At 37.0% G+C, this 17,402-nt stretch overlaps 1 protein-coding gene across 1 annotated transcript in view; it reads left to right on the top strand.

The window, feature by feature from the left end:
• The window catches only part of mertka (c-mer proto-oncogene tyrosine kinase a), a 38,021-nt gene extending 21,066 nt beyond the window's left edge, over window positions 1-16,955 (top strand). The window contains exons 9-19 of the mRNA XM_055170382.2: window positions 1,866-2,001; window positions 3,564-3,708; window positions 7,943-8,031; window positions 8,123-8,218; window positions 8,297-8,377; window positions 8,559-8,651; window positions 10,627-10,745; window positions 10,850-10,959; window positions 12,292-12,451; window positions 12,672-12,808; window positions 14,924-16,955. Of these exons, the coding sequence (XP_055026357.2) occupies window positions 1,866-2,001; window positions 3,564-3,708; window positions 7,943-8,031; window positions 8,123-8,218; window positions 8,297-8,377; window positions 8,559-8,651; window positions 10,627-10,745; window positions 10,850-10,959; window positions 12,292-12,451; window positions 12,672-12,808; window positions 14,924-15,365 (1,608 nt within the window). The 3' untranslated portion in view covers window positions 15,366-16,955. The remainder of the gene's footprint in view (window positions 1-1,865; window positions 2,002-3,563; window positions 3,709-7,942; window positions 8,032-8,122; window positions 8,219-8,296; window positions 8,378-8,558; window positions 8,652-10,626; window positions 10,746-10,849; window positions 10,960-12,291; window positions 12,452-12,671; window positions 12,809-14,923) is intronic.
• The last annotated feature ends 447 nt before the right edge of the window (window positions 16,956-17,402 follow it).

Below are 17,402 nucleotides of genomic sequence, written 5' to 3'. Positions count from 1 at the left end.
ACTAGGTCCTCTTTCCGGCAACGATCCCAGAAGATTAACGGGACGAGTTTGTGTTCACACAGACGCTTGTCTGGCAATTTTATGGGTATTTTCTGGGACCAAAGGTCTGTGTGAATGGGGTTTAAGTTAATGTGAGTTGCATTTGGTCTTTTCTTGTCTGCATCTATATACCTGTGAAGCAGGGTTTACACTGCAGCAGATTAAAGAGATAGTTCACCTTAAAATGAAAATTCTGTCATCATTTACTCATCCTCGTGTTGTTTTAAACCAAAAGAAGATATTTTAAAAAAAGAATGATAAACACACAGCAGATAGTGACTATTGAGTTCTATAGTAGGAATAAAAAAATATGATGGAATTCAATGGGTACCGTCAACTGTGTGATTACCATCACTTATCAAAATATTTTCTTCATCATTTATCACAATACTTCCAATTTTTTTTCCTACTATGGAAGTTAGTAGTCACTATCTGCTGTGCTTTTGCTTTCTTTTATCAAAATATCTTCGTTTGTGTTTATCAGAAAAAAGAAAATCATACAGGTTTAGAACAACATGAGGATGAGTATATGATGACAGAATTTTCATTTTAAGGTGAACTATCCCTTTAAGTACTTAAAAATGTTGATAATAACAATGTAAACATTGGAGTCCATCTTTAGATAGCTGGAGGAATAAAGTTGAATGTTTAAAAGAAGGATACAATAGATGGTGCGTGAACCAGCTATGGGCAGCACCTCAGGACTGGAAAATCAATTAAATATAATTGTAGATTTTGTTTATCAGCATGTTTTTGGCCAGTGTTTATCCCCGACCTGAGGCGTAACGGTAGTTTAGTTGTAGCACACTAAACCACACCACATGCACTTCTAAAGGGGCCCTTAGCAACTCACTTCTTCTTTTAAGAAGTGCAGATGCCAGTTTTGATTTTGTGGATTTAAAAACAACTGTTTCTATATGAGGCAGCATGTCTTAATCTGAGACTGTCTGAGAGACATTAAAAACAGATGTATTGCTGACAGCGTTACGCAACCATGACTATCAGTTTATCACATGTGTTTGTGTTTGACCTCACTGCTCTTCTGGCCCACGTGTGTCACACATGAATATGTGAAGAACAAAATAAAGTCTCTTCCTCTTTTTACAGTTTTGTTTTTACACTCTTGCCATTTTCGTTTAAAGTGTTATTTAACATGAGTCACAAACTGTGTTGCCTTATTACACCCAAAATATTATCATCTGTAACATTTTATGCTGAAAAAATGGTTCATCAGAAGTTCAGCTTCATTTCACAATTCTTACAATGTAGGGAAAGCTAAAATGTTTAATGATTTAAAGAGCACCTGGGATTGGTAATGTAGACAAGACCGACATTATCATAATTCCTCCTGCTTGGACTCACAACCTGTAAGTTAACACCTGTTAGCATTTCATTGTGAGCGAATCTTTCAAACATGATAAGGAGCGTCACATTTCCTGCTGACGTCAGAGGTTTTCAGGCCAATCACAATGTACAGATTAGCTGGCCTATCAAATCGATGAGTTTGTACAAAATCAATGCGTTTGAGGAAGACAGGGATATCTGGAGCTACAAAAATGTACGTTATGTTGAAAATAATGTGTTTTTTTAACCATAAACCGTGCGAGCACATTGTATTACCAAATACACAAAATAACGTTTTTTAGCAATAAAATAGGTGCACTTATTAACCTTGGTCCACCTACTTCACCTATAACTCCAGGACCAGCATTAAACCAGCATAAAGCAGCCTGAAACAGTGTTATTGCTATGTGTGATAAATAAAGTTCATTGTCACATTTTCTGAGGATTGTATAAATATATGTATATTTGTGTGTCTGGTTTAGATCCACAGCATCAGTACAGAAGCCACAGTGGCTTTGCAGGTGTTTAACATCACGTACAGCGTGGAGGTCGTGGCTTGTACTCGGACCGGCTGTGGGACCAATAAGACACGCTTCTGGCTTTTCATAGATGAATTAGGTGAGTAGATACAAGATCCTCCTTTCATTCGTGTTTGGATGCACCAGAATATTTTGCATCGTCGCGTGAATCAGTGTTTTGTGTGCTTTTAGATTCTTATAAAGTCTAAAAGAGAAATAAAAAACGTTTTTATACTAATCACCTGCTTAAAGGATTAGTCCATTTTCTTAAAAAAAAGATTCAGATAGTTTACTCACCACCATGACATCCAAAATGTTGATGTCTGTCTTTGTTTAGTCGAGAAGAAATTATGTTTTTGAGGAAAACATTACAGGATTTTTCTCATTTTAATGAACTTTAATGGACCCCAATACTTGACAGTTTTAATGCAGTTTAAAATTGCAGTTTCAAAGGACTCTAAATGATCTCAAACGAGGCATAAGGGTCTTATCTAGCGAAACGATTGTCATTTTTGGTAATAAAATTAAAAAATATGCACTTTTAAACCACAACTCCCAGCGCGACCTCACGTAATACGTCATCACGTCAAGAGGTCATGGACGATGTATCGAAACTATGCCCCAGTGTTTACAAGTGTGGAGAAAGAGTATCATCGAATGATACTAATTAATGTCTTTGTGTCAGTTTATTGTTTAAAATGGTCCACAAATGTGCGTTTCATATATGTAACACGTGACCTTTCCACGCCATTACGCAATGACGTGAGGTCGCGTTGGCTCGTCACACAGCCAGAGGAAGAAGAGAAAGTGTTCTTGAAAAGTGCATATTTTTTATTTTTCTTGTCAAAAATGACAATTGTTTTGCTAGATAAGACCCTTATGCCTCGTTGGGATCGTTACGAGTCCTTTGAAACTGCAAATCTAAACTGCATTAAAACTGCTAAGTGTTGGGGTCCATTAAAGTCCATTAAAATGAGAAAAATCCTGGAATGTTTTCCTCCAAAAAACATAATTTCTTCTCGATTGAACAAAGAAAGACATCAACAGTTTGAATGACATGGTGGTGAGTAAATAATCTGGATTTTTTTTTAAGAAAATTGACTAATCCTTTTGGTGCTAAGGTGCCACCCGAGTGTTGACACTGAAATGCGCTGTAGAAAAACTGAATTGGTGTAAACATCACTTTTTTTAGGAAGTCATCCTGCTGAATCATTGTTTTGTAGTGCAGTGAATGACATCCCTTGAGAAACATGTCTACATTGCATGAGACAAGTTAATTATATGAAATGTATTTAAAATGAACATTCAATATAAATAATACAATCTACTTGAAGTAGTTTAGCGGCGTCTGGGTTGATGTTTATTCAGAGAGAACAAAACGGTTGCACAGTTAAACAGCTGAAGCGATATCTCTCGTGTGATCTCAGCCTTTCGGAGCGCTGAAGAAAACACATCATCACTTGTTTGATGAATAAGCTAACAGGGGGACACAGCAAACTTAAAAACCATCAGTGAGGTTTAACAGGAGCACAAACAGTTACATGTTTTTCACTTACTAGAGTACAGGACATTGGAGGTTTAAAAGATTAAAATATATCAGTAGCACTGAAAACAATAGAAAGTCCTTTGTTATGATACTGGAGTGTGTTTGTTTTTTTCCAGAATCTCCTGTTTCTCCGTCCTCGTCTCCAGTTCCTAATCGTTCAGATTCAGCATACATTGTGCTTGGAGTGGTGTGTGCTGTCTGTCTGCTGATTATTGTGATGTTTGGAGTTGTGTGTTTACGTGGTTATCCGTCTTATTTGAAGTAAGTTTCTCACAGTAAACATAAAACCAAGTTTTCTTCTTCCTTGTTTAATGTTCCTGCTTTAGCTTTGAAATAACAATAACTTTTGAGCTGACATCAAGATGTTTACCAAGTAAAGTAGACATTTAGAAATTATTTGCATTCAGGTCTGGATCCATATTGGAATGTAGTGCTCATTTTTCAGTCTTCCATGAATTGCCCTAAACACTTTCCCTGCTAGCGTTTAAAAAAAAAAGTTGCCAGCCAACGCATGTTTTATGATGGTTTATGATCACAAAAGTTTAATGCCTTCCAGAAAATGTTCTTCTTTGAATATATAAACACACAATACATCAAATAAAAGAACAGACCTTCGTCTTACCATCATCTGTTCTCTTTTATCACCTCTCAAATAAAAAATGTTGAGCAAAAAGCTGAGATAATTGCATTTTTGTGAAGAACTTTTGATAGAGATCACATTCAGAGCAATGATCAAAACATACACTGAGTTCTTATTGTTTGCCCTAAGGGGTTTGTTCCGGGTTTTATAAGTTGGGTAAGAACACCACCTGGTGGATAATAGTGGAAATATGGATTGCCGGAAAAACTCGTGGGGAGTTTAACTCGTCGACAGTGTTGGGGGTAACGCATTACAAGTAACGTGCATTACGCAATAACATTACTTTTACGTAACGAGTAAGGTAATGCATTAATTTATAAATGTACATATTAATATTTGAATTACTTTTTTAAAAAAAGTCATGCAAGTTACTTTTCAGTTTAATTAATTTGATGTAAAAAAACAATGTACTGCATTAAACTAAACGTATTAACGTAGATTTACATACTCTATACATGCGGGCCTAAGCGTAGTTTCAGTCATTTATGCGATAGAAATATGCAATTTCTGAATGCAGAACTTCTCAGTCATAAAAGCCACCTGCAAGGCCTGAAAGAGATCAAGCCTCAGCAAAGTAAGAAAAAGTAACACAAAGGTAACGCAAAAGTAACAAGCATTACTTTCCATGAAAAGTAACTAAGTAACGCAATGAGTTACTTTTTTGAAGAGTAACTTAATATTTTAATGCATTACTTTAAAAAGCAACTCTCCCCAATTCAATTCAATTCAATTTTATTTATATAGCGCTTTTTACAATAGTTAATTGTTTCAAAGCAGCTTTACATTAATAGATGTATGAAAAGCAAAGAAAAACAAGCATAGTAAAAATGTAACGTATACAGCAAAGTAGTAAGTTAAAGGAATATTCCATTTTCTTAAAAGAAAAATCCAGATAATTTACTCACCACCATGTCATCCAAAATGTTGATGTCTTTCTTTGTTCAGTCGAGAAGAAATTATATTTTTTGAGGAAAACATTGCAGGATTTTTCTCATTTTAATGGACTTTAATAGAGCCCAACATTTAATACTTAACTCAACACTTAACAGTTTTTTTCAACGGAGTTTCAAAGGACTATAAACGATCCCAAACGAGGCATAAGGGTCTTATCTAGCGAAACGATTGTCATTTTTGACAAGAAAAATAAAAAATATGCTTTTTTCGTCTTGGTCCGGTCCAGCGCGACCTAACGTAAATGCGTAGTGACGTAGGGAGGTCACGTGTTACATATATAAAACGCAAATTTGCGGACCATTGTTAACAATAAACTGACACAAAGACATTAATTAGTATCAGTTGACATACAACAACGTAGGAACGGTCCTCTTTAAATGCACTTGTAAACACTGGGGCGGAGTTTCGCGTTCGTCCTCTGTGACCTCTTGACGTCATGACGTATTGCATGGGGTCATGCTTGACGCATCACAACTGGATCTATACGAGAAGTTGTGCTTTAAAAGTGCATATTTTTTATTTTTCTTGTTTGGGATCGTTTATAGTCCTTTGAAACTCTTACGTATTGAGTTGAGAATTAAATGTTGGGCTCTATTAAAGTCCATTAAAATTAGAAAAATCCTGTAATGTTTTCCTCAAAAAACATAATTTCTTCTCGACTGAACAAAGAAAGACATCAACATTTTGGATGACATGGTGGTGAGTAAATTATCTGGATTTTTCTTTTAAGAAAATGGAATATTCCTTTAAGCCAAAGGTGGCAAACTCTCCAGGGGATGAAAACCCCCCTAGGAGAAAAACCCTTCTGGCTAGTCCAGGGGGAAAACTCCTAGGAGGGAAAAAACCCTTGAGAGAGATACATATATATTTATATATAAATACTATCGGGGTATTAGAGCGGGTAAGCGAATTGGGCTGGTTCCGCCGGTGGTGGCTGGTCGGGCATTGGCTGGGCGTCTCGTGGAGGGACGGTCAGTGGATCGGCGGTGTGATGACCTTCACGATTGCAGGAGCTGGGTCTGTTTGTCTCGTTGTCCCCGGGGTCGAGGACGAGACAGGGAGAGAGAAACAGAATCCTATTAGCGTAGGGGCTGTTCACATGTAATGCAAGTGTCATACAGTATAGTGGTTTAAGTCAGCTCGGTTCCGGGCAGGCTAGCTGTTGCGGCATAGGTGTATTACCCAATATGAGGTATGTGAGTGCTTTGTTCTAGACAAATTAACTGTTGCGGGATGGGTACATTTGCTGGACATTTTATGTGAATGCTTTGTTAACTCTTTCCCAGCCAATGACGAGTATTTCCGTCTTTCCGCAATACCGCTATTATCCACTAGGTGGCAGAGGGTCTGTTCTTTCATTTGATATATTGTATGTTTATATACTTGAAGAACATTTTCTGGAAGGCATTAAACTTTTGTGAAAATCATGAAAAACGCTGGCGCTGGCTGGCAACTTTTTTTTAAAACGCTGGTGGTGAAAGAGTTAAAGAAGAATGTCTTAACAACACTGCTCGTCAATGGCGGGGAAAGAGTTAAATCCCTTTCACATATCGTGGCATTGATCTTGGGATCGTTTCCAGGATAGGGACCTACTAACATAGCCGGGATTAGTCTCAAAACCCGCTATTTGTGAACAAATAGCGGGAAATTGCCGTAAGGGGTGTGTCTAAGTGAGCTCCTCACTATCTGTGCTGAAGCTGAAATTGTTATCTTGCTTAATAGTACACAACATGGGAGTTTATGATCGAATCAGAAAAATTGCTCTCGCATGGTTTCTCGGGATGGATATCTTGGTACAGATTTTCCAGAATCTGTGTATAAAAAGGGCTATAGATGAAATGAAGCCCAATTTATACCTCTGCTTTGAGGGTACACCGTAGCCTACGACGTAGCCTAATGTGCACCTTCCCTAAAAATGTAACAGTGGGTCAACACCAGTAACATGCCCGTCGACACTGCCTACTAGCAGTCTGCATGTCGACAGAGACAACAACAATGAAGTGTAAATAAAAGCTGAAGTGTAGCCTATGGCGTAGACGCAGAAGTATAAATCAGCCTTTACGTTTGTAAGTACAATAGATTGTGGTTGGCCTCCTATGTTTCAACATTCATGTTATTTTGTATCTCTCTCCACTGCCTGTGTGCATTTTTATTATGTCACAAACATCTTTCACCCGTCAGTTGTGTTTTGAAAGCCATTTCACTTTTTGACTATGTAATTCATGGCTTTAATTTCTCATAAACAGTCCCACAGTGCCGATTGATTTACACACTGCGTTTTATTCCAAGACTAAAACTGAAGACCACAGCCTGTTTACTTTCATTTCTTTATCTCAATGTTTTTGGGACAGGAAATTGAAGGCCTGAGGAAAGAGTAGTGCGGCAGAAGTTATGGTGCTTGGTCTATGAAAACAGAATGATTTCTAGTAAATTATAATTATGGAGGAGGGACTTGGCCAAGGCAGTGCTGAGCCAAAGAGCTTCAAATTACCTCCAGTTGTTTGCAGTAGAGATTAACATCAACATGGGGTGTAGTGGGTGATGGGGTGTAGCTTTGTTAAAGATCCACTATTGTTAACCAATTGTTAACTCCTCAAAGTCTTTATTTCTGTTGAAAAGCCAGTTTACACCGGCATGATTTCCAATAGTTAATGTCGAATATTGCTGGTCTAACTAGTATATAGCAATATTTTCAAATGCAAATTTGACCATCATTATTGTTCAAAGAAATATTTCTCATTTAACCAGTAAAATCGCCCCTATTAATTTGTATATCTAAAGAAAACAATCCCTGTGATATTTTACATGAAATAAGTGAGTTTCTGTAAATAAATCATTAGTTTTGTAATACTGTGGTTTGGTTATCAGTGATTAAACATGTATCGTTGGCGCCCTCTACAGGTCTTGGTTTGGAATTGAAGACAAACTCACTCCTATTGTCGAGTACAGACCTCAGAGATCCTATAACCGCTCAGCCATCGAAATCACACGTACGTCAAGAAGTATAAACCATTTATCATTAGTATAAAACCTTGGGATTTGATGTATAACAGATCTGAATGTATATTTTCCCTTTCTTAGTTGCCAGCTTGGGCATTAGCAGTGAACTTCAAGCCAAACTTCAGGATGTGATGATCATAAGGAACCTGCTGTCCATCGGTAAAGTCCTTGGAGAAGGCGAGGAGACGGTCTGGTATGATGTAATGTCACCAATCTTCTCAGACTGATGTAGTCATCTAATATCTTTTCTCACAGGCGAGTTTGGATCTGTTATGGAGGGCCACCTGAGACAACCAAGTGGAACGTCGGAAAAAGTCGCTGTGAAGACCATGAAATGTAAGTCTAGCCGAATAGTTTTCTGTGTGCTTCAAATGACTTTTTAGTTTAATTACTTTATTATCAACTATATGTAGCAGCTATTTATATTTTGGTGGTTCACTTTACTAGACAAACAAAGAAGACAATAAATCAAACATAAATTTAGGAATTTTGTGGAATTATATGCTCGTTTTTTTAGTGGATAACTTCTCCCAGAGAGAGATTGAAGAGTTTCTGAATGAAGCTGCTTGTATGAAGGATTTCAACCATCCTAATGTCATCAGACTCTTGGGTAAGAAACAGGTTTCACCTTAATTTCGGCTCTCAGATACCACATGCAAAGTAGTGCTAGCATCAAAAACTGTATTTGGGCTGTGCACTGATTTGTTAAAGGATTAGTCCACTTTCTTAAAAAAAATCCAGATAATTTACTCACCACGTCATCCAAAATGTTGATGTCTTTCTTTGTTCAGTCGAGAAGAAATTATGTTTTAATAATTTGACATTCCAGGATTTTTCTCATTTTAATGGACTTTAATGGACCCCAACACTTAACAGTTTTAATGCAGTTTAAAATTGCAGTTTCAAAGGACTCTAAATGATCTCAAAGGAGGCATAAGGGTCTTATCTAGCGAAACGATTGTCATTTTTGGCAAGAAAAAAAAATATATGCACTTTGGGACCACAACTTCTCTTCTTCCTTGGCTGTGTGGCGAGCCAGCGCGACCTCACATAATTGTGTAATGACGTCGAAAGGTCACGTTTTACATATATGAAACTAGGGATGCACCGAATCCAGATGTTTTGGATTAGGACAAATACCGAATCCACTGTTTAAGATTCGGCCGAATACCAAATCCTACTCGCATCCTTATTCCATTAACACAGTAAAACACATTAATGAAGTAAACAACGTCCACAGCAGTGTATTTTTCATTTTATTTCATTTTAACTGTAAAAAAAGGATAGGCAACATTATGCCAGGATGACAAGTGAGAAAAACTATTTTGACAATTACCATTAGCCTATGCGTAATGAAAGCGATGCGGTGCGACGCACTTGTTTTTTCCAGGTGCGTCCCTGAAATGTGAACCGCCCCTAAGGCTCACCGAAAAAAAGCTTGTCTCCACGTCAGCACCCGATGTGTGTAACCAACGGTGACGTGACGTCGACCAACGTACCGCAAGCCTAGGGTTCAATGAAAAAAAATCCTAAGATTCGTCCGAACCCCGTCAAAAAGCCCAGTATTTGTCCGAATCCAAATCCTGGATTCGGTGCATCCCTATATGAAACACACATTTGCGGACCATTTTAAAGAATAAACTGACACAAAGACATTAATTAGCCACATACAACAACTTCAGAACGGTCCTCGTTCTCCATAATTGTCAACACTGGGGCGTAGTTTCGCATACATTATCCGTGACCTCTTCACGTGATGGCGTATTACGTGAGGTCGCGCTTGCGCGTCACACGACTGGAGGAAGATGAGAAGTTGTGGCTTAAAAGTGCATTTTTTTCTTGCCAAAAATGACAATCATTTTGCTAGATAAGACCCTTATGCCTCGTTTGGGATCGTTTAGAGTCCTTTTAAACTGCAATTTTAAACTGCATTAAAGTTTTGGGGTCCATTGAAATCCATTAAAATTAGAAAAATCCTTGAATGTTTTCCTCAAAAAACATAATTTCTTCTCTACGTATCAAAGAAAGACATCAACATTTTGGATGACATGGTGGTGAGTAAATGATCTGGATTTTTTTCAAAGAGTAACTAAACCCTTAACCAACTTTTTTTAGTTAATGATCTGTAAGAATGATGCTTTATTAGTGCTGTTCATTGATTTTAGTAAGTTTTTTGACATTTGGATATAAAGTCTTTCAATACTATAATATATTGTGTAAAAACGTCTGAGTGCTGCCCTCTTCAGGTTGAACGGTGGCTACTGCAGTTGAATTTTCCTATTGGATGTTGGGTCCAAAAAGTAACTCGTGACGTAAGAAGGTTTAAGCTCACCACGCCCTTGTTACGATCTCACCACATGCTTGGTACGAGCTTAGTTCGTCCCCTCTATCTCCGTTGGGATCTGCCCACTTTTCTTGCATTTTTCAAATATTGCCAGTGGGTGGAGTCAGGCTCTGACCAGGGGTTTAGTTACGCTTTAAGAAAATTGACTAATCCTTTAAGAATAAAGCACATCGACAATTCAATATTCAGGAGCAGATTAATAAGATTTATAAGCCTGCACAATGCTGATTTATTTATCTAGGTGTTTGTTTGGAGGTTGGCTCCGGACACTTTCCCAAACCGATGGTTGTGCTTCCGTTTATGGAGTACGGAGATCTGCATAGCTTCCTGCTGCGGTCTCGTCTCAGCGAAAACCCTTTGGTAAGATGCCAATAAATAACCTTAGTAGAATTGTGATGCTTGGTTGAATGATTTATACATGCATGAACCAAAATGTGGATCTAAAAGGACCTTGCTGTTTCCAGTTTCTCCCCACACAGGTGCTCCTGAAGTTTATGATCGACATCGCTTTAGGAATGGAGTATCTCAGCAACAGAAACTTCCTTCACCGCGACCTGGCAGCTCGCAACTGCATGTATGTACTTCTCAACTCTTATGCTGAGTTTACACCAACCGCGTTTCAGGCGTCAAAATCGCGTCTACCGCGCCTAGTTTGCTGCTTGAACAGTTTGAATGCATTTGCGCGTGTAGAGCGGAGTAGACGCGCGGAGAAAGCAAGCATTTGACGTGCGTCAGAGCCAAAATCCGCTTCTTGTGGGAGGGGCAAGTGCTATGTGGTTGTCTGTTTGCAAGATGACTGATGTTGATTGTGCATTAATCGAGAGAGTTACTGGTTTGTAGACTTACTATAGGGGGAAAATAAACGGCGTGGGTCGATAAATGTCACGTGACTCAAAAGTGAAGTGTGTATTTACAACTTACCAGGTTGCCCAAAGTCCTCACTGACACTTTTCCAAGCAAGGTCCTTTGTATTCCTGTCTCCTCTATAGAAATAAGAACTTGTATCGTATAGCTCCAAGTGACTGCTTACGGACAATATCAAGCGTTGGTTGAATGAGTGACCACAGCAGCAAGCAGGCTCCTGATTGGTTAACGCGGCGTGAAATTCCTGAAAGTTCAAATTTTTCAACTCGGGCGTCAGCCGCAAATTCGCGTGAATCGCAAAATGCACAAAAAGCATCACTCGCGCGTACAACGCTTAATTTGCGCCTTTCGCACGAGCTAGATGCGCGAATGAGGCGGAAACGCGTCTTCCGCGCCAAACGCCTCTTCCGCGCCGCGGGAACTTCAGACGAGCGTCAACGCATCTTCACATTGACTTAACATTGAAATCACTCGCGCTTCACGCCTCTACGGCGGTTGGTGTAAATGCAGCATTAGTCTCTCTATTTGCTGCTTTATAGCCACTGAAAGGGCTGATTTTGTCCTGGAGAGAGGTGTCAGTTGACGTTCCCATTCAAAAGCCTTCTCGTACAAAGCCTCCATGCTGCCACCTTTTGTAAGCCAGTTCACCTCAGTTTTATATGTCAAATATTAGACTATTAAATTATTTACTCTCAAACTAAAGAATTATGACCTACCACAATAATAAATGGTGAAACATAATAAAGCATCTACTGTAATTGTTAATTCCTTGTAATATATGAATGATGATGTCAGAATATGCATTTATTTTTAAATGGTTTAAAGTAGAGAAAGTCTACCAGCAGGGCATAACTTGGCCATACTGACCAGACAGACCTTGACCGCTTGGTGATCCAGCGCCAAACCAGCACTGACTATCATACAAGTAAACGCTGGTCTTTTTTGTTAGCTATTGATCTCACATCTGAAAGCATGTGTTTGCAAATCTCAGTATGTTTGGGCTTAGCGAGTACAAGTGTGCCATTTTATGTTTCTCATCCAGGTTGCGTGATGACATGAGCGTGTGCGTCGCAGACTTCGGCTTGTCGAAGAAAATCTACAGTGGTGATTACTACAGACAGGGCCGGATAGCTAAGATGCCTGTCAAATGGATAGCTGTGGAAAGCCTTGCGGATAGAGTCTTCACTGTCAAAAGTGATATAGTAAGAAAGGTTTTCATAGTTCTGTTTTCTTCTCGTGAGACGCTGTGTGTTTACCTCATGAGACCACAGGTTTCTTAAATCAGCATATCTTTGATCTTTACAGGAAATGTTTGCTCATATGACACAAACTTCTCTGTTGTTATGTTCGCCTCAGTCAGGCGTTTTCCTGGCATGTTTGCAGAAGTTACATTGCGGTTATTGACAGTTAATGTCCTTTCAGTGGGCGTTTGGAGTGACCATGTGGGAAATATCCACTCGCGGCATGACGCCGTATCCAGGAGTACAAAACCATGAGATTTATGATTATCTCCTGGAGGGCAACCGACTCAAACAACCAAATGACTGCCTTGATGAACTGTGAGTTTGCTTTGGCTTCTAAGTCATAAAAATATCTATTATATGATATCTGTTTACATTATGTACATCCATAGAAAGCTTAAAGACGGGGTGCATGATCTCTGAAAGCCAATGTTGATATTTGAAATCACCTAAACAAACACGCCCCTACCCCAATAGAATCTGGACCTTCTTTTGATAGACCCGCCCCACACATCCGCAACCCAGGCAATGATGCCGGTTAGTAGACACGCACCTTTCTGCTGATTGGCTACAAGTTTGTTTTGGTAGTAGGCCCGACATCCTTTTTCCAAAGTGTTTTTCAAAAATCATGCACCCCGCCTTTAAGACCCTTGCCTATTTAAGTGTCTACAAAAACTATTTGGACATTTATCCCTTTAACTACCTCCCTCTTTTTTTTTGAGTCTGGAAGTGATGTGCACCTTCAAATTAATATAACTCTGGCATTCTTTGGTCTAAAAGCAAAATCTTGGATCTCTTTATAAAGATGACACTTTAAAGTTGTTCCCTAAAGTGTTTTGGAGTAAATATTACATTAAAAATAGTTATAGCAGTTTAAATTTATTTTTAAAAAGAAAAATAATGCAATAAATTATGCATTTTATATTAAATAAAAATGAAAATGTTTTACGCCCAAAATGCTAAACAAATAAAGCCACAAGTCATAGCTAGTTTTGATCCAAATTTGAAGTTAAAAATCACCAAAAATAAAGAGATTTCTGTCACAATTTTAGTGATTTTACCAACAAAGGCCACTAGGTGTCACCAGTTGGCTGCATAATTTTGTCACAAATAAAAAAATACTATCACTGCATTATTATTAATGCAAAAAAGTTTTGAAATATGAAAACTACAATCTTAGAGCTTTCCAGTAATATATAGGTTGTCAAGATTTTTGAAGATTTTTTTGATGGATATTAGAATTATGAATATATACAAATTCATATGTATTCGGGTCAGTGACATTTAACAGAATGACCGTCACTATACAATTTCTATCATTTGATGGCCTTAAATATATAAAAAACTATATTCTAAGAACTTTCCAACAACATATAGTTTGTCAAGATTATTTCAGGTTAATAGGATATGTAATAATAAATGTGTAACAACACCTTGGGCCCACCGGTTGGCCCGTGAAATTTTAGGAAATTATTCTTACTACATCATTCTTTTTGCAAAATGTTGATGAAATATGAAAACTTCAATTTGAGAGCTTTCCAATGATATATACTGTAGTTTGTCAAGATTAGTGTAGGTTTAGACTAAGAAATTATTGTTTTAAATATGTAATGCCAAAATTCCCAGCTGTGGGACGGTGACCGTTACCACATGTATTGTCATTGCATAAGATATAAATTATACACACAAAAGTCATGCACTTAACTTTAAACTATGGCTCAAATATGTTTGTTTTAGAGAAATGCATGATTTTGAAGAAAAAATGTGAGATGCGTTATCTTGCTAAATATAATATGATAATGCTTTAGGCTTTTTCAATATGTATTCCTCATGTGCCAGTCTCTAAAACTGTGACTATACACAACCTTATGAAGTATTCGTATCATTTAGTTATTGCGCAAACCATTACGTTATGCATATCTACAATATTAAAATAATTTAGCTATATTGTGCAGCCATAGTTTTAGATATTTAAAAAAAAACACGCCCCTCTTGTGACTTATTAAATTTGTGAAATATCAAATTTAAGGGATTTTGTGCATAAAACAAGCAAAAAAATCTGCCAATGGGGTAAGCACATTTTTCTTGAATTTAGTGTTTTCTTGAATTTAGTGCTTACCTAATTGGCAGATTTTTTTGCTTTTTTTATGCACAAAATCACTTAAATTTGATATTTTTGGTCTAAAAAATAGGCTTATTTTCTTGGGTCGTTTTGCTCTTCAAGAAAACGCATCTTAATGTAAGAATTGTTATATATTTTTACTGAAAACAAGACAAAAATACTAAGAATTGTTTTTCTTGAAAATCATTTTTTGCAAGTGTATATGTGACTTTTATATTTGTACCAAAGTACCAAAACAGGTTGTGGTGCAAGACAAAATACTGTTTAAGAATATTCGATTCATACCATCTCACATGCTCCTGTGTTTATAGATATGATATCATGTTCAGCTGCTGGAGCGCTGACCCGTTGGACCGACCCGACTTTACACAGGTCCGGGATAGGCTGGAGAATCTGTCCGGAAAGCTTCCGCCAGTGTCGAACAGAAGAGACATTATCTACATCAACACCAGTTTTACTGAGGAGGAATCAGCAGAAGGGGCTGCGGAGGGACCTTTGCTCACTTCTTCTCCCTGCTGTAGCCGTCAGACCACAGATACATCGGTCGTGACGGCGGACGTTCACGAGAGCACAGGCGCTGAGGAAGACGACCGTTACGTTGTTGTCATATCATCCGGGGACCACGCAGCTGCAAACAGCACTGTTGATACTCCACTGTTGAATCACGGACGCTTGGAGAGCGATAGCGGAGAAACAGTCGGAGATGTGACGGAGACACAGCAGACGTCTAGTGACACAACACATCTGCTTTGAAGGACAATTTAGGGACTTGAAATGCATCAGAAGAATATTGACTGTATGGGAATTTGTGCAACGATTTTTATCACTATTCTGCTTAAAATTATTTCTGCTTCAACAAATTGAATTGCCAAAATTATGGTTTATCAAAAACCTTCCCTTGTTTTCAATACTTAGCTACAGTATTCATTGTATGTTAACGGGACCCAAATGCTGTGATATTAAACTAATGAAACCAGGCCTGCGTTTTACTGAGAGATGCACTGCAAAAATTTATTTTCAAGAAAAACAGTTCTTAGTTTTTTGTCTTGTTTTCAGTAAAATATCTAATAATTCTTGGATTGGGATGCTTTTTCTTGATGAGCAAAACGACCCAAGAAAATAGGTGGTTTTTGGGCCCAAAATATCAAATTTGGGTGATTTTTGTGCATAAAACAAGCAAAAGAATCTGCCAATGGGGTAAGCTAATTTTTCTTATATTTTTCTTGAATTTAGTGTTTAAGAAAAAATATTTTTTTTGCTTACCCCATTGGGAGATTGTTTTGCTTGTTTTATGCACAAAATCACTTAAATTTGATATTTTTGGTCTAAAAACTAGACTTGTTTTCTTGGGTCGTTTTGCTCATCAAGAGGGGGCGTCTTGATGTGAGAATCGTTGGATATTTTAACTGAAAACAAGACAAAAATACTAAGATTTTTTTGTCTTGAAAATAATTTTTTGCAGTGTGAGGAGTTTTCTTTTTGTAATAATCTGTAATTGCATTATAATGTGACCCTGCATGTGAAATCTAAGTCAGAAATTTTTATGATAAGATTAGGAGCATCAAAGTTCAATTTTGACCAGTAATTTTACTACGATTTCAATCTTTGAGATGGCCTTACACGTACAAATATCAAAAAATTCTTAAATCAAGATGCAATCTTGATGCAATCTTGTTGAGAAAAATAACCTTAGAAAATAAGTCTTGTTTTTAGACAAAAATGTTAATTTAAGTGAATTTGTGCATAAAACAAGCAAAAAAATTAAATAGACTTATTTTCTTTTCTGCTCATCAAGAAACTTAATTTAAGAATGTTTAGATATTTGTACTAAATTTGTAATTTTTTTGCAGTATACTCAGTCTAAAAAGTAATAAAGATTACATTTTTTCAAAATGTTCTTTATATTATGTAGGAAGATTTTATGTAGTAAACCATAAATCCCAAAAATAATTTTAGCTGGGTTTTCACATACAGGGTCACATAAGTTCAGAAATTAAGCTTTATTGTGATTTTTAAGCTTTTTGTTGTCTGTTTTTTTTTTAGAAAAAGTGTACATAGAATTACATTTGTATATTAGAAGTGCCTTTTGTAAATATGAAGTACAGAACATTTTTTTTTATATTTTATACTTTCAGCTGAACTGACAAACGGTAACTCAAAGTCTTTAAAGTAATCTATAATGGAAGTGTTACATTTTTTAATGAAGTATATTGAAATATAGTATTTTTGAGGTACAATAGCAATGTCTCCATTTATGTGTGATTGTTAAATATACAGTAGGAAAGTGCATAAGGCCATTGTGAACAACATCTTTTTTTAAATACAGCTAACATAATGAAATTACTTTGGTATTCCTGTAGTTCTTGGACAAAGTTTATTCATGTATTCATTATAAAATGCATTAATTTGTGGTTTATTTTAAATATTATAACTAGGGATCCACCGACACACCATTCCTGTACAAAGTATTCGATTACTTAGTGTGACTCCTTCTGATACCAATAGATATAGTTCTGATTTTTAGTCAAAATAATGTCATGAAAGCCTAGAATTGTAAAGCATACAAACTGCAATTCAGTTGTCATTGTAACCCAATTCAAAATAATGACAAAGTATGGGTTCGGATGCGTTCATCTGCTGTTTTTTAACAATTGGTTGATGTCTAAAAACGCTTTTATCAGCCGATAACGATTATACACTGCAAAAAATGATTTTCAAGAAAAAAATTCTTAGTAATTTTGTCTTGTTTTCAGAAAAATATCTAAAAATTCTTAAATTAAGATGCTTTTT

Source organism: Misgurnus anguillicaudatus, chromosome 11, assembly GCF_027580225.2.
Source record: "Misgurnus anguillicaudatus chromosome 11, ASM2758022v2, whole genome shotgun sequence".
Taxonomy (NCBI): Eukaryota; Metazoa; Chordata; class Actinopteri; order Cypriniformes; family Cobitidae; genus Misgurnus; species Misgurnus anguillicaudatus.
Note: the sequence above shows the minus strand (reverse complement) of the source record. Positions and strands in the feature narration are given on the sequence as shown.